This window comes from Thermobia domestica, chromosome 1 (genome assembly GCF_964235325.1).
Source record: "Thermobia domestica chromosome 1, izTheDome1.hap1.1, whole genome shotgun sequence".
Taxonomy (NCBI): domain Eukaryota; kingdom Metazoa; phylum Arthropoda; class Insecta; order Zygentoma; family Lepismatidae; genus Thermobia; species Thermobia domestica.
The window spans coordinates 131,918,168-131,942,507 of NC_137454.1; the positions used below are offsets into that span (position 1 = coordinate 131,918,168).

Sequence of the window (24,340 nt, forward strand, 5' to 3'; positions counted from 1 at the left end):
AGCGTTGAGGTTATTATAGTTTCCAAGATATGGGCTATTACATTTATTAAAAAGTGATTCTTTTGCTTCTTTTCTCGGGCCACTTTCACTAATATTACCGGCCTGACGGATACGTTTATTGGTATTAGGAGTAGTCTGTCAACTAACAGTGTAGCAGGTTTGAAGATTTGGGCTGCATACGCACTCCGCATTATATTCAATATTTCTCTCAGAACAAATACTTTCCCAGGTAAATGGAAAGAAGGTTTAGTTTGTCCATTGCCAAAATCTGGAAACAAGAGAGAAGCCAATAGTTATTCCATCGCCGTTTGCCAACTGCAAAAAGTATATTACATGCACAAATTTTATATAATGTAAAACCTTTTTTTTTTCAACTTATCAAAACGGCATCTTATGCAATAGATCTACTTCGACAAACTTACCGATTTTAAGAAATTTAAAGTACCGGTAACACAATAAGATTATAGGAGGTCAAGTAGACGTCATTTACCTAGGTATACTAATTTTAGCAAGACGTTTGACGTCGTTGATCATGATGTCTTGCTACTTAAAGTATCATCTCTGATTTTTTCGAAAGAAGCAATGGAGTATCTTGTATCATACTTGCATGACCGAAAGCAAGGATTTGTTACTGAAAAGTTCAATACTGTATTGGAAGTCCCTCAAGGATCTAATCTAGGTCCCTTGTTGTTTCTTCTTGGTATTAATGATATTCCTCTGTGTATTAAAACATCTCAAGTTCTTCTTTTTGCCGACAATCTCAAATTGTACTCCAATAGTAAATTCAATTGATGACTGCATGAAACTTCAACAGGATCTATAGGGAGATCAAATATGGTGTGATGCATTGGCGGATTAAACCAAATGTCTTGGAGGGGGCTCTTTGTTGTGGAGTGGGATATGTTCCCCGAAATCCCCCCCCCAAAAGAAAGGTAAAACAAATACAGGAAATGAGGGTAAAAGATATAATTAATTGCTACGGAATTTTCACCATATTGCCCCCTCCCCCAAAACGATATTCTGTCTACAGGCCTGGTCGTGGCTATGCTTTAGTAAATATTTCGCTAGAAAAAATATCAGGTTAAACATTTTTTTAGAACGCTCATAATGTTTCTGTATTTTAGTAAAATGAATTAAACAAAAGGACAAAAGAACTTAGAAGTTACACTCAAAACACGCTTTTCGGCGAATGCCATCCAAGGCGTATCTGTCGATATAATATTGTCGCGATCTACAACAATGTCCCTATGACATTTAAAAGTGCTAGTTCCTTCAGCCGCTTTTCGCCAGAACGAGATCGCAACCACGTTTTCAGTCGGTGCAATGTGAATTAAGATCATTCTGCACTGGCCACGCTCGAATGCAGGGTTACAAGTTGAGTTGATGTTGAGTTTAACGTTCCTTTCAGCAGCGAGGCTATATGAGACCTACTGATTAACGTGGAATTCGTACCACAGGGTTACATGTATGCGCAGCAGTTTTCGAATAGTTACGTGAAGATCTTCGTCGCTGGTGGTCAAGGCCTCCAACACAGTCCGTGATAGAGTTCCACCTTCTTCTTTAATTCTCTTCCATTTAGAAGTGCAGATTGCAAATTCAGAACTAAAGAGGGAAAACAGCATTTTTTCTTGAGTTCCGATAGTTTTGTAAAATCTTTCTGCTAGAATGCGGAAATTGTCGCTCAGAGTTTAGTCAGTTGCGCGTGTTGGCAATAAAATGTTGATTCCGTATACATTGAAAACTTCCTGGGCAAGATGAGTTTTAAGGTCCTCTACAACCGACTCTATAAACGGAATGTAGACAGTTCTTCAGTAGTAAGATGTATCATCTGCCCTGAAGTTCGTACGATGTGTTTGTCTTTGAGTGAGATGAGGAGTTTGAATCTGCACGTCAACACTAGCAGCCATTCTGAATATTGCTTTGAAAGTTGCCTTGAATTCTTTGCTGTTTGAACGCTTCTTGTTTAATGCTGCGATAGTGTCCTGAATGGTATCTGACGTTGCACTCATGTCTAAATTTGTCTTCTGCAAAAGTCGATTGAGGGCAGGGTTATCGTGAGAACATCCTGAAGACACGTAATAGTTACGATAAACTCGCTGTCGTGCATGGCAGAAGAAGGTGCCCATGCTTTGGCTGCTGTATCTAACTCGGACCACTTGGAACACACTGTAGAGCCTCACTTATTTATTGAAATTTCACGTGAAACTGTAATACCGCGTCGTTCCGCTCAACCCATCTCGTTTCATACAATGTCTCCAACTGGCCACTAACCGTAAGCTTAAGGACAGCGCAATGATCTCTTTCGTTGTTCCCAGACAGTTCCTCGCGCACTGTACTGACGACGATCTTGAAGATGGACATGTTGAGGCTGTGACTACAATATGAACAGTGCAGCGCGTTTAAAGCCTCCTTCTGGATCTCCTGCACTGCCCGGCGACTTTGAGAGGTCGTAACGGCGCAACCATCTGTACCAATACCAACGCAGTTTATCGGGTCTAGTGAGAAATCTCGTAACAAAGATAGAACAATTTCTCCAATTTTTCCTCCAGTCAGTGAGAGTTCGATTGGTTCTGCGTCTTCGGATTCCGAGCTCGAACCAATGTCCTCACCTTTCAACTCTGCTGGTGGAGGATCAATGAAACCGAAGCAGTCTTCTCTTATTTCACCCATGTGTTCGTACCTTAGAATCAAAGACAGCTGAGATGTGTGCGAAACGACCGTTGACTCATTAAATATAATAGAATAAAAATTATCCTCTCGCACTCGATTGACATTTTTACAGACGTGATTTCTCATCCACAACCCTCAATGAGGGTATTTTGTGTGGTTTTATTGGCAAAAATGGTCCTTTTCGATGCTTTCTTCCAGTGGTTCTTTAAGAGATCGTCACTACAAGCCATTCTAAATTTGAGCAATTCTCAAAAATTGCCCTCGTTGAACTTAGTTTCTGCACCGTCACCATCTGAGGTCCAATTATCCGTACAAGCATCGTCCCTGTGGCCTTGAAAAGCAATGCCTTGCCTTCCAAGGAATATCAAATTCCGCAACATTAATTTCAGTTTGTCGCGATTTTGGATGACTTGTCTTCTTGACGAGTTGATTTGATTTTCCGACCTCAAGAGCGTTAATCTGATATTGTGCATTGTTGTGAGTTTCTAAAATACCGTAGAAAGTAGCGAATTTCTTCAAAGGTTTAGTCCCAAGAGTTTGGAGGGGCACGTTTCTTCGATAGCCCCCCAAAAAACCCGTTGCAAAAAGTTAGCAATATTTACAAAAAATATCCCTCTCCTTCTGGGAAAGAACCAGCCATGGATAGCTTTCCAGATGTTTTAGCCTCAAGTAACACCGTCCTTCTTCCTGAGATTCATCTGATATTATGACTCGAGTTATCGTTAGCGTAAACGCGTCATGCCGGATAGAGACTATTTTTAAATAGAATTTAAAGAATAAGCCTCTTTTGAAATAACGCTAGAACGATCCCAAACTTTCGTTCTTGTGGCGGTAAGCTGCAAGCGGCAGTGTGTGTAATTTTAATATTTAAGAGGGCTCTTGGAGGGGGGGGCGATCGCTTGCAGCTGAGATCTAGGAGTTATACCATCTCTAGAAATACCATCAGAGATCTAGGAGTTATATATTTGATAGCAAACCAAGCTTCTCTCAATACATGGACGTGCATATAAAAACCTAAGTTTAATTTATAGGATAGGACAGGATTTCTATAAAGAATTAACATTTATAAGGTTATATTTTTCGTATGTGAGGTCAAACTTAGAATACTGTTGTACTGTTTGAACACCAAATGTCACTAAATACTCGGATGCAATAGAAAATATATACAGTTTAATTTTTTTTAATACTTGCATACAAGAAAACTGATTTGTACCCAAAGTATGTCCCGTATGAAGACTTAGTAATGAATTTTAGTTTTCAAACATTAGAAAAAGGACATGTGTTTTTGATTTGTTGTTCTTACATAAATTATTAAACGAGAAAATTGATTGCCCATAATTAGTTTCAGAAGTGTTATTACGTGTCCCAACAGGTAAGACTACAACAGCAAACACTGGGACATTCTATTGTAGAAAAGAAAGAACTAATATATTACATAAGTCTCCTCTGTGGAGAATGTATACTTCATTAACGAAATGATTAGATTTCATGTGGTAGGTGTATTTAGTATGTCCAAAAACAAGTTCAAAATAATTGTCAGGGGATAACTTCTGCATAATTAAACTATGTATATTTGTGTATGTCCTATGTTAAATAATTATGTGCACTACACTAAAACTGGGCATTAGCCTGTTATGTTGTCCTTATGAAGTAAATCAATAAATAAACCAAACGAAAGTCATGAACATAATGTTATCGTATTTCGTAATGTATATATGTAACCATGATATAGTATTTTAGAATAGTCGATTTTATTCTACACTGTACGAGTAAAATAATATATACTATAGTTGTATTGAACCACATGAAAATAGGATCTTCATGAAAGTATTACAAGCAGATAACGATTCCACGGTTATGCAATAAGGTTAAAGGAGACGGTGATGATGAGAATGAACGAAATGTTGGAATGAAGAGAGTGGGAGGAAACATAAGAAATCAGAGAAAATCCATGCATACGGTGTTTGTCCACCACGAAGCTCACTTGGCACAAACTGGGAGCGGTTCAATTTACACTTGACATTCACGCACACATAAACTCAAATCGAATGCTAAGAACTTATATAAATGATAGTGTACTTACTTTAAATTAGTTTTCTTTGTCTGTCGGAACTTCTCCAAAAATATATATATATATATATATATATATATATATATATATATATATATATATATATATATATATATATATATATATATATATATATATATATATATATATATATATATATATATATATATATATATATATATATATCAAGACCAAGAAATCAGTAAGGACATTTTTTTTAATTTTTTCTCCGTCTACACATTTTGAATTGCTCTTCTGACACCGAACATAGTCCCAACTAGTCCCGGTACACATGTTGTTCAAGTTCTTCCAAATATTTTGCATCTCTTCCATGGGAGACTATTTTTTGTGTAACAAATTCAGAATTATTATCTTTATTCTTCGGCTTGAGAGAAATGTTCATTCTTTAATGTTCACAATATCTTTACTAAATAATTTGCTGTATTAGTCCACATTTTTTGCAGGAATTAAAATTCTTTCACATAGCTTTTACTCTTTTCATCTTAGCAAAGAAACATAGGGAAAAATCTGTCCACACTTCTTACATATGAGTGCCTAATGTTCAAGATGGAAAGGTGTTCAGGCTACAAAAAATTAAAAGTATGAAAACAAATAGGATTCTCTCCAGTTCCTAGAAAAAGTGTCCAAGTTGAGAGGCTATACTATATTAGAAAGTTTATATTGTGTGTAATTTCTTCTTCTTGCAATGGATTACATGATAATGTCACTAATAAGAGTTAATTACCTTATTTTCCTTATAATTTTACTTAGAGATGCGATGCCTGCATAAGTAAATTCCGTAGATGTTCCTCTTCCTTTGCAAATTACTAGATTTTTCTTGTAGATTTTAGTCATCAATTCCCCCGTATTTGCTAAAATTTCTAAAACTTTTCCGTTTCCTGATTTGATTTAATACGGGAACTTATACCTTCTGTATACATTTAAAAAAAAATTAAAGGTAATTGGACTAAATGTTTGATTATTGACTGAATAACAGTAATTATGGATGAAAGCTAATGACAGTTCATATGAGCATTACTTGTATTTTCTACTTAAATTTTAAAGAATTTATTTGTGAAGGTAATAATATTTTACACTGTTTTATTAATGTTAAATTTAATGTAATACTGTGATGGACGTTCGATACTTTTATCACCCAGTTTACGTACTGAATAGCTAATGAGCGTACTTTCAGTGCGCGTGATTCTCGTTTCGATTCCCGTTGGGGGTGTTCATCCAACACTCTGAGGCAATGCAATTAAGAAATATTAGTATCCAGTGAAGATACCTAGTAATAATGCTAATAGTACCCGTGATGTGCTGATCGCATATCTGGAATTTAAAATCTCCGACTTAAGCTCTTTTGTTTTCGAGCCAAGAAGTTCAGTTTTTATATATACTTTTAAACTGCTATGCATAAGCATCAGAGGTCTGGAATGGTTGTTTCTATCTGTCGACAAGTATCAGAGCAAACACAGTAAGTGATATCGAGAAGCGGTTTTCTGGAATCGATTCAGCGTCCAAAAAATAGGATCCAGTTCATCTGTTAACCTTACATTAAAACCGGAAGTGATAGAAATTAATCATTTCCTGTTTCAACGTTAATTGTCATATAGCAAAAAACGTAAAAAATAGCGATTCTTTTGGAATCTATTCAGCATTCCAAGAATAAGTTCCATTTGCTCCGTTTGTATTCAAGCCGGAACTGATAGAAATTAAAAATTTACAGTTTAAGCGATGACCACCATAGAAAAAAAAATACAGTAAAAGGACTAAATAGAGAGAAGCATTTTTTAGAAATAAATTTAGCGTCTGAAGATATAAATTACCTTCACTCACATCTCTGTACTAAAACCGGATGTGTGGGCTACGGTGGTTCAGTAGTAGAGTGTTCATCTCTAGTGTATGAGGTCCTTAGTTCGATCCCAGCTCGTGCCAAGTGAGCTTTGTGGTGGACAAACACCGTGTGCGTGGGATTTCTCGGGAATCTCCCGTTTCCTTCCACTTTCTTCATTCCACTTGTTCATTCATTTCTCATCATCATCATCTTCTTTAGCCTATTCGGCATAACCATGGGACGTAAAACTTAAAGATTCATTTCATTTCTCATTTGTTTAAAACCGGATGTGGTACAAATTTCTACTACTTCGATTTTAGTATTGTCTTTGATCTTATTCCAACCAGAAGTTATTAAAGCACTATTTTCAGTTTCTGTATTGAATTCACATAATTTTGAAGTCTTTCGTAGTTTCATACTGTAAAACGAAACACTTTTTTAGATTTCCAAAGTATATGCATAAATATCAGAAATCTTCTAGGACGGTTATGTCCGCCCATCTGTCCATTTGTTGACAGATATCGGAGTAAAAACGATCAGATACATCAAGAAGCGGTTGTTTGCAATCGATTCAGCGCCCCATGAGTAGGTTCCATATCATCCGTTAAAACCTCTATTTAAACCAGAAATAGTGTAACATAATCATTTCCAGTGTCAATGTTCTTTGATATAGAGCAAGAACAGTAAGAGACCAGCAAGTAATGGCTTTCTGATATTGAGTCAGCGTCCGAGGCAGAGGTTCTTTCTTTCATCTTATCCCTTTATTGCAACCAAAAGTTTTAGAAGTACTATTTCCACTTTAAATATTGAATTTGCGTAGTTTTATATTGTAAAAAGAAACTCACTTCTTTACTAATACAACTTTCATGGAAGCAAAAAAAAAAAAATATTGCGTCATACATTGAGAAATAGGATTGGATTTCGGTCTGCAAAAATACGTACAAATTGAAGAAGTATACTACTGATGACGTCACTACAAAGTTAAATTGATACATAGCAAATAGGTGATATTATCATGAATCTGGTGGCCAATTTGTAGACAGTACAAATATGGAAAAATATAGCACTATTTATAGGATGTCTTACACTCAATACAGAGATAACAATTTGTGGATCATTGTTGCTGACAGCGCCTGTTATAACTCGGATTCAGTCACAATTCTCAAAAAAAGTGAAAAAAAGTTAGATTTCTTTTACTGCGTCTGATTATTAAACATGTTATGCAACCAAAAGGACACAAATCGATTCTATGTTGATTGACATATGCATAACTGTGAGGCAGATTTTTCTGATATGAAAAATTTAGCTCTTAGATATAGAAAAGCTGTCAGTCCCCACACACAGCTGTTAGGTTACACGTAAAGAAGCTGCTAGCATAACTGTGAATTCTATTATAACATATTGTATATTACATTCGACGGACGCGCTTGAGAAATAGGCCTTTCCTTTAATATCAAATTTTCCTTTCGTCGTTCTTTCCGGAATAGGAAAAGAAGTACAACGTAAGCGGGGAAAGAAAAAAAATAACCTATATAAACCAGAATTTTCTTTCACTTATATGCAGACTCTGAAACCAATATCGCCTGGAGGATATGACGCGCAAATTTCCTATTCCAGGTTCAAATATTAAGTTTCGGGGAAAAAGATTTCGATTGAAACGAAGTACTAGCACTACCACTACTACGCCGCATACATCAAAGCTCTTAACCAATATCATCTGATAACACTCTGTGTTGAATGTGATGAGTTTTTCCCTCCTGAATTTAATACTTTTTTTCTTTTCTTCTGCTAAACATGTATCTGCTTGAAACAGATATGCGCAAGGTAGTATTGTGCTTATACAAGGAATGTTCAATAAATACTTGCACTATGAGTTATTGATTTCCGTGCATTAGCCAATGCTATGCACTTATTCCACTTCCGCTACCAATCCTTGACGATGCACAGGAATCCATTTTTCAACAGTCAACTCGGTTCACAAGCTATCACTTTCTGGATTTCATCGTCATCCTGATGTCTCTAAAATCCTTCTTGATCATAGCGCGCAGAAAATATCCCAAGGACGAGGTATGAGCAGTAAGGTGGATATAGTACCTTAGAAACTCCTTTTGTATTCAGGAACTCAGTTAATACATTAGAGACAGAATTGTTTAGGAGAATGTAGTTATAATATCCATCACCCACATGTGCAAATGATCCTGCAAAAATTTAATGAACACTCCCTGCTAATATTTGCAATGTCTGTGAAAGCTGTCGAACAGTATGATGTGGTCTGTGCGGATAATGACAGACTCAGTATTGATTGTTTCTTTTGTTAGTGCGCCTTCTCCTCACTGCAGTTCATAGCTTCCATGATCATCGTATAAATGCTTTGTGACATCGAAAACAGGAGCAACGAGACTTTACGAACTTACCAAAAGTTTCTTATGCTCCTCATAGATAGTCGAAGCATTCTTGTTCACAGTGTGCGAATTAAAGGACATTTTACATGGAAGATAAATTTGCACATCCTAGAAAATTAATATGGGGAAGTTCAAAACTTATGGAGACATTCAATTCTTTCCCCTCATTCCCTCTGATAATTCGCACGCTGCTTGTTCAAGAGAACAGAAAATTTAATGGCGTAATGCTGCTTGTGGTAATCAGACATTTCATACGCCATAAAATTCACATGGGATTGGATCGAACCAGGGTAACCTCGCATTGAACCAAAAATGGTATAGCACGATAGGAACAAGCTATTTCAGCCGGGTAACATACACTATAATAACCAAAACACCACTTTGTTATTACAAGACACTAATGCACAAAACAATTCAAAAATATGTATTGAAATAAGAGAACATTTTTGAACACTCATAAAATTAGGCATTAATGTTTGCATAGAGCATACTATTACATTTGTTAGGATTTGGAATGTTTTTAGCGTTCTATGTATTCAGAGCATTTTAGTTCCTTTTAAAAGAGGATAGGAAAGCAATCATAATTTCATTCACTTTTTTTTTTTTTTAAAAAAAAAAAGGCGAACACATATGATGATACTCATCGGTTGAAAAGTGGTATGATTGAATTCTATTTGGGGTTTATTTTCACTTTCGAATGAAAATCGTGAAAGAAATAATTCAAGATTTTGACAGATTTACACGTACTATGGTATAGACATGCTGATTTGTTCCTCCTGGTGTATATACACACGCCTAGAGGTCATTCCGTTTAAAATATGTGGACCAAGTTTTAAACTTAAGATTCCCCAAAATTATCGTTTTTTTTTGTTTTTTTTTAATTTCTTGCCACGTCCAAAAATAATGGTAGATTATCGAAAGGTAAAATAAAATAATTGTGACTTCCTCAAAAACGGTCAAATCGACTTTTTCATACTTTATCATTAAATGTTTCATTAACAACCTCACAATCTTAAGCCATTTCTGCTTAAAGCATTCCCAATACAAGGAGTTAGTTTACTTTTCGAGTTAGTCCATAAAAATAATATTTTCTCACAAAACAATGACTCAGGTGATTTTCTTCATACTTCATAAGCAAATATTTCATTAAAAAAACCTACAATACAGCATGAGTCATTTCTCATGAGAAAATCCGGAAGAAGTTGTTTACTCTTAGGGATAAGTTTCTTCGGATGATTTTCTTGAGAATGACATGAACGATTATGGGATCAGTTTTCTTCGAATAAAGTTTTAAAAAGACGAATTATTATAATTTTGTTCTTATATCAAAAATAAATATTTCAGTAATAACTAATATCGCATGTTTTAATTTAGAAAATAGAGAACCACAGTACAATGGTATTGGCACGTGACTTTGCGGAGTTCAGATCTTGATGTGTAAAATTTATATTTTACGGGGATGGTAGGTTATGCAAACTTTGAATTTTATGAAATGAAATAACAAATATTAGATTAGATGACATTAATTTTGTGCTAACGTTTTCATGTATTTTAGACAGTATGGATCTATGCAGAATCGTTTGTAGCGTTTTGACTAACGCATGATGCTAACTTCCGTATTTAGACGCACGTTTGGGTGAAATTAACAACGATTTATATCGAAGAGGGACATCCTCGACATCTCCGTAGGGTTGTCCAAACAGAATTTGAGGAATCAATATAAGAGAAAGAGTACGTCTCTCTTGCCTAGATTTCTCCTAATGTGTTTGGACAACCCTGTGGAGAAATCTTGACTGGTCTTCTACGATATAATTTGCTTTTGCTTTCACGAACGTGTTTCTAAATGTGGAAGTTAACATCTTGTATCAGTCAAGCTGTTAATACAACGCTACAAAGGACTCTGCATAAGATCTTACAGGTTTAAAGATCTAGAAATGAAAAATGCAATTAGAAAAATAATGACTGAAGTATAAGTCAAACTTCATAGATATTAATCATCCTTACCTAACAGAAACATGTATTTACTACCAATTTTAGGAATTGCTGTAGACCAGCGTTTCTCACCCTTTTTCAACTTGCGGCACACTACGGGTGTTACTTGGATTCTCGCGGCACACTTATAGATATTATTATTTGTAAATATAAAACTCAGTGGTATTTTTCTGTGATTATTGATCTCCTTCTTACAGAGAAGAAAGCACTATCAATGGTTTTTCCCCATGGTAAAAATAATTATGCTTATTTTTCATTCTAATTTAAAAATAGAAAACAATTGCAATGAAATATTGGACTCAGGTTTTTAAAAATACGCTTTAAAAAAATACTGTATTCAACCTTTTACTAAGAAGGAAGATCACTAAATAACGAACGAACAAACAAATCTCTTTTATTTTTAAAACAAATGTAGGTAATTTATCAAAAGGATTGAATGATATTTTAAATTTTCAAGTTACGAAATATTCTGCAATAATAAAGAAGCAATAATGGTCATAACAGTGATAACTATTTTTTTTTTCAACATTAGAAATATACAGAACAGTAACCTGGTGTGAAACTTAAAATTGTAGATTTATAGTAGAGGTTCATAGTGATGTGAAATGCAAATATACATTTTTCCCTACCTTTTGCATTTTGATTGCTATAAAATTAGTAATTTTGTTTCGATTCCTCGCGGCACACCAGCGACCCATTCGCGGCACACCGGTTGGGAAACGCTGCTGTAGACGATATTTTGATGTTGTCAGCACAAAAATAAAACAAGACTTACCTCTTACTTCCTTGTCTACCTTTTTTCTGGTAAATGGCTGAATGTTCTCTTTCCGCCTAATTGAAATTTATATTTTTTAGTTTAAAAAAAAACGACAATGTTTTTCTTATTTAGCAAAGTTTACTTAACACAACTTTTTTGGTTAAAAAATATCTTGTGTATGAAAAATTTTGTGTGTATTTGTGCTTCGGTGTTTGGCAAGGTTTGCGTAATTACTTGCATTACCAATGACTATAATTTATTTTAATAATAAAAAATATTTTAGGAATTACATTAAAAAACTAAATTAAATAAATGTTGCCCTTGACAGATTTTTATCATGTTACATTATTATTTGAAACGTTACTATCAATTTGCTAGACTAATGAAGATTCATGAAAATATTTTTTATTGCTGTATTATTATATATTTGTCTTGTGTTTGCTGTCAGAGAGAACTCACATTTATTTTGCTGTACTATTGTCGTACGGTTCTGCTCTGTTAAATTTTCCTCCAACACTTGTCTCAGACTTTTGTTGTCCTCCAAAACTTCGGAATGGCTTTCATTGAAGTCAAAGGATTAACATACAGCTGGACATTGCACAAGACAAAAGCATTTCGATATTTTAGTCTTTCGCTTCTAGCTCTACAATCTTCACATTAAACTGTTATTGTGCGAGTGACATTTGTATATGAAGGTGATGAATAATTCTCATGCTTTTAAAGTGTTCCAGATTTCATAAACGAATGTTTTCTCAACTTAGAGTAAAAATTCCTTTCAAGTTCGAGTTTTGAGCTTTAACAAATTTATGCAACATTTAACATTCTTTTTATTATATATATATATATTTGTGCCACCCGACTGATCTCGATCAAATTTTCAAAAACACATGAGATTCGGGCCTAGTACGTTTTTTATCATTTCACTTTAAAAGTGCAACTTGGGGGAGAGCAGGAGCAAACATATAAAATTGATCGAAAATGACCGATATTAGTGTCGAATCTATATTTTTTGGTAGGGATGCGCACGAGATAAGATTTATGGCTGTCTCGACTCGAAACTGTGCTGTAAAAGTGATGTCTCGACTCGAAAAATATATATTTTTCTATTGGAAGAGCCGTGTCTCGACTCAGATTTTGTCAGGAATATCCTGTCTCGACTCGTCTCTTGCGCATCCCTAGTTTTCGGGGTTACTGAGATTAACAGTGACACTTTCAATGTCGTTTAAATCCAAATTCAGCCTCCATTAGTACTCGTAAAGGACGAGGATGATATGTAAATATAATTGAAAAAGACCGATAGTAGTGTCGAATTCATAGATTTGGGGGTACCTAAGTTGGTTGGTGGCCGTTTTGGTGCCCATTCTGCCCAAAATGAAATGTATTCTCCCCGTGCAAAGAGCGGGTATTATGCTAGTAAGTGATTAAATATAAGGATATAGTAGATATTAAAATTTATTGAAAACTCTTCTCTAAAGAAAAATCGATTTAGGTACAAAATATATGACCGGACTCTTCGTTAATCCATCATCCATTAACCGGAGAGAATTAATATATTATTAGTTATACGACACTTTCTTGCGGTTATTTCCATTATACTTTGTAGACACTAAAATTTTGACGTATAACAATTCTATAATCTTCTATATTATTTAATATGGTTATTCTGTGTAGTTAATCATTTTATATGAGTACCAATTAGTCAATATGGGTTCGACTGACAAGATATGTTCTAGCAGAACCATCATATCTTGTACTTAAAGTTGAAATTTTCTTGAAAACGTGTACACCTCACGGTTTTACAAAATATTTCGTTATCCATAATTACTAATATCATTTATTACATCCATTTCATCATAAGTACATGCTATTAGAATTATCAATTACAAGAATATTAGATATATACCTAATTCAATTTTCTTAGATTAGCATACACATTTTAGTGTAAATGAATATATGGTATTTGAAAAAAAATTGAGCATTTCTTGACTTTTTATATATTTGTTTCTTATTTAATTTCTGATGGTAGCATATTAAACAAATGGTGTATAGTTTGCGTTTTCTCTTTCTGATAGAAAGTAGTTCTATAGCCTCTTTTACCCACTTTGCAAATTTTCATTAGTATCCTTACTTTGATGCTTCAATTTTATTGTATACTAGCTGAAATACACGTCTTCGCACGGCAAAGATACGAATATGGAAAGTACAATATAAGTACCCTTTCCTCCCCTTAGAATACGGATTTCAATAATAAAAGAAGTGATGATAAAATCCTTTAAGATATATTTTTGAGTTTCCTACCTACTTAGGACAGGTCTTTTAATTAAAATGGCATGATAAAAGTCCAGTTGGAAGTGGATACTAGCTCTGTTTGAAAATTCATTTCAAATGAATCAGTCGTTTTCCCTTATATGCAATCATAAACAACATATGGCGTCGATTTCAATGGGCGAAAAAAATGTAGAAAATACTTCCCTCTCCACCCTTAAAATGAGAAATTTCAAAAACGCTGCTACACATTTCCCCTTATTTTTAACGAGGAATTTATACATCAAGTTTCTCCTTCATAGCTTCAGACACTCGTCAGATACTTTATTTTCCGCATAAATGTTGACACCTTCGTATCGCCCTTACAACCTCGCCGTACAACCTCGAATCAAAGTTATATGATAAAAACCTTGATCAAGATAGGTACTAAGTTTCAAAATTCATTTCGAACTGTCCAGTAGTTTTCCCGCGATTCCAATACCCACAAGATCAGTTTATTTTAATATATATATTCTTTTATATTAATTTTTTATTATATTATTTCTTAGGAAATATAAAAAAAGGAAGAGAGAGAGAGAAAGAGAGAGAGAGAAAGAGAGAGAGAGAGAGAGAGAATACGTTTTATTTTGGACATAAAGGGGCCTATTTGGTTTTAAACGGCGTCGAAAGTGTTACTGTTCGTTTCAGCGGCCCCGAAAACTATGGATTCGACACTAATGTGGGTTATTTTTGATCACATTTATACATCTCCCCTTCCTCCTCCCCAAGTTCCGTGACAGAATTTGGATTTAAACGACATTAGAAATGTTCACTGTTCATCTCTATGGAAAACTTTGGATTCGGCACTAATATCCGTCATTTTCGGTCATTATATAAGTTGCATCTCCCCTCTAAGTTGCACCTTCAAAATAAAATGATTAAAAAACCATCCCAGGCCCGAACGTCATCTATGTTCAAAATTTGATCGAGATTGGTTGGTATTAAGTCACAAACATAGTCACTTTCATTTTTATATACATAGATTAACCATACCAGCTATACACCTAGACATTTATAACGTTCAGTAGTATCCTGGAAATATTCTCACATGAAAATCGATTTGTAAAATTTCTCATTTGAATAGGATTATACACAGTGCATATTCTTCTAATAGCGACGCTGTGATGATTCATAAAATGTTGGTAGCCGTGAGAGTAATTTTTGATAAGAGATTTGTGGTAATAACATTGGTAAATCTGTTTCATTAAGAAAGCTCGCTCTTCTTGTTTCAAGAGAATGCAATAATAATCTATTATATAAAAGAGAACGCACAAATCCTTTGTTAGCTCATCACGCTAATACGGCTGAACCAATTTCTTTCATTTTTGGGGGGTTATTAGGATTTGGACCCTAGATGGTTTTTATCATATCACTTTAATTTTTAATTACCAGTGTCTTGAGATAATTGACCATTCAAGTGTCCATAACGTACAAATCACTTTGTTAGTTCATCATAGGTATAAAAATAAACGTATTTATATGCAACCCGCATGACCGTGTCACTCGGCGGGTTAACATAAATGACAGGCGCTATAATGTTAACATTTACTGCAATTTGAAAGCGAAAAAGTAAAAATTATCTAAGTAACAAAGTTTATTGCGTTCCGGGGTGACCGCAGCGAAGCGGGGTGAACGCTGCTAGTTTTTTAATAAACGTATCACATTCTTCATATCGAAGATAGAATCCTGTGACGTATTAAATAGCACAGTAATTTGGATTGAATTGATGTACATGTTTCTTGATGTACTTGATGAAAATTATCGATACGTATTCTAGTTTATTGTTCATTACATTATGGGATAGATCTTCCTCTTGACTTGGTATTGCCATTTTGAGCAACATTTGTCCACAGTTATTTTTGGCATCAAAGAAAGAATCCTAAGGCACTCTATAAATATCAGTTAGATTTCAGTTCCGAAGGCTAAGGGAGAAAATATTCCAGGAATGTTAGAAATGTCTCTTTCTTTGGAGCTAAAGGCGCCGTTCTTGTAACGGTATTTTTTGAAGTCTCCTACTCTTGTAAATAGTAAATGTATATTGTATATTAAACTCTTGGCCTAAGGAATTTTTTTGCATGTGGCATATTTTAACGATTGATATGTTTGATTGATGATGGTTTGTTTTCTCTGTATATTTGCAGAAACGATCTGCGAGTCTTGCACAATTCCAAAGACTTTGTTTGCTGTGATCTTCTGGTTGGGCTACTTCAACAGCTGCATCAACCCTTTCATCTACGCTTTCACGTCGAAGGAGCTCCAAAGGGCCTTCCGAAGAATTCTTTGTCGGTGGAAGACATCTGCCTCCCGCCAGTTCTCCCACCGATCCACGTACAGGTTGAGCAACGGGATCTCTACATCTCTCACAAGGCAAAGTGTTCATTTACATGACATCAATAAAAACTTTGATTCTACTCCAAACATTCCATTAAGACGCACGTAAAGAGTGGTTTTAGAAAAACAAAGCGAAGATTTTGTAACATATTGATGGACATCTCTTTGTTTCAACGTGAACTTTTCATTGTTTTGATCCACTTCAAGTGTACGAAATGTTCCGTGTCAAACATTATGGATAAAAACCATTACAAACTGAAAAAAAAAATTCACGTGCACAAGAAAAATAAAAACGGAGGTGGCTAGTCTGTGATTTGCGACCAATTTATTGACTCAATTATCATGTGTATGTATTTTCTGAATGCGTCTCTAAAGTAGATTGATATGTTAAAAATAAAGAATTATGTTCTAGGCCTATAACTATCAGATATGACTTTTTTTAAATTAATGTAAATATTTCGTCATCAACACCTCATCATGATTTTTTAAAGATATCTTTCCTTTAATCTGTGTATAGTCTCAAGAAGTTCTAAGCACATATTTATGCTATTATTAATTACATGAATATTACAATATTTGATACACCTGCCTATGAAATGCACAAAACTAGCGTGTGAATTGATGGGGGATGGCAAAAATTTGTCCTTCCCCCGAAGAAGAAAATTTTCATATCAGACAGAGATTACTTTCCCTCCCTCTAGATTTTTTGAATAGTTATGAAGATAGGAACAAGGAATAACTTTTATATTGGGTAGCCAAACTAGAAATGCACTTTTATTTGAGTATTGAAGACGGGTTTGAGAGAGGTTTTACAAAAATGTTTACACATTTTAAATATAAAGCTTAAAACCAAACAAGAATTGCGCGTGTTAGAATATGTGACACATATATTGTATATATAGCATGTGTGTGTGTGTTTGTGATGGCTGGATGCGCTGCTTATGAGTGAAATTCATCCCCCCTGAAAAAAATATTAAATTCGCACACTGCATTAAACTATTTCATTAAGGAAAAAAATTGTGTCTGACTTTCTTGAGACAAAATTGCATCACACAAAGGAGTACTAGTATTATGTATATTCCTTATTCTGTTAAAGTTTTTATAGCTTTTTTTATTTTATTCTCTTTTAGCTGCCGTTATTGCGTTATTTCAACCAAATAATCCAACAGAAATGGAAATATAGCTTTTTTTGTGAGCTACATATATATGAACAATTAAATCTAAACTAGTAACGACGTCTTGTGTTGACGATAATGACTATTGCCATTCACGAACGTTCTTTGTGTGCGATTCCATTCAATGCTCAAAAGTTTTGGTATTGGCGAATTTAATCTGCAGTTTAGATTAGAATTGATGTAAACTTAAGTCATCGAAGATAAGCATGCGTCGGAGACCTATTCAATATTCCTGGGAGTGGTCCCACTAAAAAGTAATAACATCTTGGTGGCTACGAAGTAATTTCCTCCCGTATGTATATTTCAAATCAATGGGTTCTTCAGTTCTTTCTAGAATATGCTAAAGAAGTAAATTTTTGGGTAACTCTCATTTTTTCCCGCGATTCTTGATATCTTTCCAATAGTGTGAAACAAAATAATTTTCAAAAGGCAAAAGAAAAGTGAGAAATAACACAATATAAACAAAATTATCATATGCTCTTATAGTTTAATCAAAACAAAATTTGTTCTTTCACCTCGTTTCGACTTTTGGGAAACATTAATAAATCACCAGGAGTCGTATACATACAGGACAAAGAGCTCAATGTAAATATCAAAACGTATTCCAAAAGTGACATTTCTTGTAATAAAACTGTAATAAAAATCACAATACAAAAAAAAAACACTATAAATCTTACAATATTCCACCTAGCAGAAACCCACCAGGTACACAAATTCACAAAATTACGACTCCTGTCATATGTTGGTGTAGTGCTGTAATGCAGTTGGTTTAACAAATGACGGACACTGCCCTGGAAATTTTGAATAGCGTGTCATACGAAGTGGGTTGAAAATTCATTGCAAAAATTGACTAAAGTACAGAAGCTAATTGAAATAAAATAACGCACTAGTAATAACAACATGCTTTCTATGGAAGCATTTACTTGCTCCTGAAAGAGAGATGAATTGTTAAAGATTTTTAGAATATAACTTTATGTACAAGGCTGATTATCAATGTTCTTCATAAAGAATTTGAGTAACGGATTTTGTCATTATACATATTGTACTTATAAACGTGTACGAAGTAGGTCATATTACAACATACAGTCTTGTTCCTACGTATAATTACCTAGGTAAATTGATCATATTATAATACGCTAAAAATTAGAATTATATTTCAATATGTACAGTAATTATGAATTATACATATTTTATACGACGTGTGTTTTTATCTTTGTATTTTCATTTTGTCGTGATATTTGTTGTATATAATGATTTAATTTCTTACTTTCCAAAATGACATTTTTTTATTATTTGTACAAAGGCAAAATGTGTTATATCATTGCTTATGTTTTATATGAATATATAAAAATTAATATTTACTTTTCACACAATGATTATGTTTTCATCTATTGCAAAGGTTGATACTGAAGTGGTATGCTGATGATTTAACATTGTTCAACTTCAGTATACACTCTGTGCACGGGCGTTAAAGTCAGTTACATACACTTCAAAAAAATTAGAATGTCATTCATTTATTAAAATACTATCGTTGGTACCTGGATCGCAAGGAGTTAAACATAAAAATATTAACACCTCCATATTTGAAAGAAATTAACATTGTATTTCGTACCTACCATTCGGCTATAGACTTACCCTTTGTTAAACTTTTCATTTACCACCCCCAAGTTTATTTATGAATGCTGTTTTATTTCTGATTGTTTAATATATACAAAACAGCTCTTCATGGTAACCCGATAAATTACAAATGAAAATATTATAATTATTTAACTGGAAGCCACACATATCTTTAACGAAAGTTAGAAAAAATATTGTGCAGAAATGCGTGGAAAAACTCAGTACCTTGAATAGAAATCACCTAATAATATCACTTCGGCGATATTTCAAAATAATACAATATAATATAATAATGAAGATATAACAAATTAAAAAATATAATATAACAAACAAAATAAAACAAACTTGTAATAAAATGTAATTGTCATTAACTACATTTATGTAATTTAACATCACATGGTCATAGAAGTATACTATTGAAACACAGATATAAGTTTCGAAATACACATGAATACGAACATCATCGTTAACTAAATATTTGTATACCTCTTGTTAATAACTGTAATGTTCTACATATGTAAAAAGTATTTTAGTGTAAGTGTCTGAATACAAAGAAGAAAAATTAGCTTCCAAGTTTAATATGATGTTAATTCGCTCTTGCTGTGTTTGAAGAACAAAGGTAATCACGATCACATGACAAAGTTCTGTGAATCACAAATAGGTCTTCCAAATGAGACTCAAGTGACCAGTTATAATTGAGCGCGCCGAATTCAACAGTTAAATATTGAGTATGATAAATTTACTGTCGCATATACCTACGATATGTGGTAGCATACATCATACTGAATGGGAAAATATTCTTTTACGACCGATAAATTGGTACTCCGATGTATTCATGCTAACTAGGTCAACAATATTTCTCTTGTCATGTTCAACTTGAACCATAATGCTGGTTTCAGAAGATTTCTTTCCGAAGAGGAAGGACCTTGAATAAATAGGGGGTGAAAATAGTATTGCAACGTACACTGGTAACCTAGGTTGAGTTCAATCGGGCAAAATGCCTCGGAAGAAATTTCATGTTTCCGGGCGAGATCCAACAGGTCATCCCCTGAAATCATCACTGATGTTGATGTATGAAGAGATCTAAATCTAATATATTTCCTTAAAAATAATATTAACATTGTATAGGTACCAAATAATACATTTTTGAAATATGAGTAGCCATCTTGTTTCGGTAATAATGACAAAAATACCGTGCAGATAAACAAGAATAATTACATTTCATTACGATTTACATATTATCGCAATAGTTTATTTTTCTGTGTACGTGTGTTGTAATACTTTTTAATCAATGTTCCATACATAAATTTTAATATTCTAATAACTTGTTTATGGTACTTGCAAGTTAATAATATGTATACAACAAGCGCGTACTCAGAAATTTTTGTTGGGAGTGGTTCAAGTTTTGGGGAGAAGTCCAATACTATAAGCCAGTACGTCTATGTAGCATTGAATGGGTATTATTCTGCACCCGAAAAGATGATAAGTAATTGTAGAATACTTCCACCTATATTTTCAGAAAAAAATATACAACTAGATTGTTTATATAAGAGAAAGAGTGCAGATGTGATGTAAGATCAAATTTTTATACTGCATCAATCATTACCCTGTTAAACAAGTATACTTTTATTGAGAAAGTATACACATGTACTTTTGAGTTAGGAAGTTTTTCAGGTATTCAGACTCAGTGAACCCCCGTGGTGCAGCCCTGGTATACAACTATTATAATGCCGCCATCTTAATAGGAATTCTGATACAATTATTACTATTTTGACGTAAACACAGTGGTGTACGAAAGGGCAGTCCAGTTTTAACCCTCCTTAGCAAGATGTTATACATATATATAAAGACCTGAAATAATATAAACTTGGGAGCTTGAACCTCCCTTTCTCTTGATTAAACTCTGCGTATACTAATGACGTAAGGAAGTTTCCGCTCATTGTTGCTTAAAGTAACCAAGATTTAATACTTTACTTGCCTCGATCACAGCAAATGATTTGTTGCGACGCTGTATTTGCCGCTGAATATCCTAACTTCTGTTATTTAAAATCTCTTCTTCCAAATTTTCCCAAATATATTCTCCCATGAGCGAAATGCATTATTTATGCTGCACTTGGGCCTAGGACAAATCTGCCAATTACCAAATGCGCCAATCGTGAAAATGGACAAATCTGCCAATGGACAAATCCGCCAATGGACAAATCTGCCAATTGACAAATCTGCCAATTACCAAATCTGCCAATTACCAAATGTGCCAAACGCGAAAATGACCAAATGCGCCAATTGTGAAAAAGGACAAATCTGCCAATTACCAAATCTGCCAATTACCAAATGCGCCAAACGCGAAAATGACCAAATGCGCCAATTGTGAAAATGGACAAATCAGCCAATTGACAAATCTGCCAATTGACAAATCTGCCAATTACCAAATGCGCCAATCGCGAAAATGACCAAATGCGCCAATCGTGAGAATGGACAAATCAGCCAATGGACAAATCTGCCAATGGACAAATCTGCCAATTGACAAATCCGCCAATTACCAAATCCGCCAATTACCAAATCTGCCAATTACCAAATCTGCCAATGGACAAATCTGCCAAAGGATAAGTCACCGAACTATCATTTTATTTTAGATGTATTCTTCAATCATCATGCTACAATATTACTAAAAAGAAGAAGAATTATTTATGAAAGAAAGCGGAAAATAGTATTTTAATTTTGATGTGTTTTACTTTAATTAATTCGCAATCATGTTTCAAAATGAATGTTTACTGATGTTGGTTGTTGGAGTTTAGTATCCCATTGCTGTACATAGGTTATATGAGACGTGAAGTAACGCGTTTGAATTTTAATGCCCTCTTACTAGGAATCGAACTCGAAAAGACTAATGTTTGTTGTAATTATTCGATAGCCAACAAATAATTTTCAGAGTAAGTTTCTCTTTATGTAGTTAATACGTTTAAAGTGGATTGAATATGATCCAAGATTAGTTCATATAAAAGGAAAATTAGTATAATTGAGTTCACTTCGCATCTATTAGTAAATACACATTAGTAACTGGTGTTTTGTAACTTGTATGCTTAGTGATTTTGTAATAATTTTGTGATCCTGATTACAGATTTCTAAAGTGAAAAATATTAACTGTTAACAATCGGATTGTACCTTTTGTTACTTGATTTCCTCTTAACACTGACACACATATTTCCAAGAATGAAACGCGTAGTTCTAACAGTCTTCCAATGACGAGACATATATCATTCCATTGATAATATTGAGGTAAACAAAATGTTATACATGCGTGTAAAAACCCATGTAAACTTTTCTAGAACATGTAGTAAAATATCGTATTCGTAGATATGAACATTGATGCTCTGTTACAGCTACTTACTGATATAAAAGTGAAATTGAATTACATCGTCATTAACCATGCACACTGATCTTGGAGATTGGCCTCCCTGAATGTAGATATCTTTATTCGAATTTGTGACAAGGAAATACACATATTTCAATGCCTCCCCAAAATTATACAGAAGTCGTCGTCGCTGTCATTAAGATCTTTATTACACCAATTCTAAGACTACATTACTCAGTTAATGAGATATAGTCCACACTGTTGATTGATTTTCTTCCTTTAAAAATAACATTGTCAAACACATTATATATGTATAAATCGATAAATCACATCGAACCAAATAAAATGAGATGCTCGAATACAAGTTTAGTTTATATAAAAAAAAAAAATATATGCTGCACTAACAACTGTATCTTTCGTTGCCAATAATCAGTGACAGCTTTCATTCATTGTCCTGGCAGTAGTGAACTAGCAGTTTCCTTGTCTTTTCGTAAGGTGACACATACAGTTTTTCGAACATGATAGCTAGTTGTAATCGTAGGTAATAACAATCAAGTTAATTAAAAAGTCTTGGTAATAAGTATTTTCAAATTGGTTAAAATGAATACGAACCTGTTTTCGGAACGGGTAATTTGAATAGGGACATCAAAATATAAGACGTCACTTTAGAATCTTTTTAAAGAAAATTACAAAAGTGTTTACTTAAAATATTTACTTTATATTTTACAAGGCTATGAAAATATTTCTTCACATTCTTTCAAATATTCACAACTTTCACAATTACAAACTAGAATTTCTCACCAAGTACAAGATCGTATAAAAAATAAATACCAAAATTTATAGTTGTAAAAATTTTTTTCTGTTATAACTTTCGATTTTAAAATTCACGACTGTAAATCAGGTCAACAGGACAAAAGTTACTTGTAATATGGGCAAAGTTCCTACAATCTAAGAACCCCGCAAACCTGACTTAATAAATTATATATATATAAAAAAAACTATATATTCTAAACGTTCTAAATAGAGTACTCAAAAAAGATCTCAAGATACGTGTTTGCAAACAAGTCATGATTATACTAACTACTGCCTACTTATTAACGATGTTATTATTGCTAAAATAATTGCGTTTCTTCTTACTTTCCTTATTCATTTTCTGTTAAAGATTATAGCTTCTTGTTCAAGACTTTTTATTATTAACTTTTACCGACTGTATTTTTCTACTTATAATAAGGAATACATATATTGGTTTATTTCGAAAATGTAAAAAAGAAGCAGACATCCGCTTAATGAATTAGGTCAGCCATAGCTCGTAGATTTCATGGTCTTTCACACAAATTCTATGCGAGGTCCAACCAAACTTGTGAAATCTCCATCCCCGTAAAGGTCGTCAGCACAGTTGCAACTTCGTTTTTGTTGAAATAGTCAAGTAACAATATTTATATGGTTCAAGTCCTTTTTCTTTATTATTTCTTCTACTACTTTTAAATTTGAAAATTGAAAGAGCTTTTGTGTAAAGTGTATCCCTCTCATAGTGGACTACTTACATGATGATGCACCACAGGCACTTCGTCGGTAACTTCAAACTTGAAATACTCATAACGGAATAAATTGAGTTGAGTTGATTTTAGTTTAGCGTCCCTTTCAGCAGCGAGGTTATATGAGACGTGGATCTACTGATTAACGTGGAATCCGAACCACATGAGCTCCGCCGGGAATCGAACCCGGGTCTCCCACGCCAAAGGCGCGTACGCTAACCGCTTAGCCACGGAGGAGCTCTCATAACGGAATAAACAAAATAAACAAAGAAAAGAAATAAACTGGCTCCCCAAAGA

At 33.9% G+C, this 24,340-nt stretch overlaps 1 protein-coding gene across 2 annotated transcripts in view; it reads left to right on the forward strand.

Moving 5' to 3' along the window:
* LOC145689292 (alpha-1A adrenergic receptor-like) overlaps positions 1 to 21,618 on the forward strand; it is a 476,445-nt gene extending 454,827 nt beyond the window's left edge. For both annotated transcript variants that reach the window (XM_081763434.1, XM_081763439.1), the window contains one exon: positions 16,175 to 21,618. In XM_081763434.1, the coding sequence (XP_081619560.1) occupies positions 16,175 to 16,473 (299 nt within the window). In that variant the 3' untranslated portion in view covers positions 16,474 to 21,618. The remainder of the gene's footprint in view (positions 1 to 16,174) is intronic.
* The last annotated feature ends 2,722 nt before the right edge of the window (positions 21,619 to 24,340 follow it).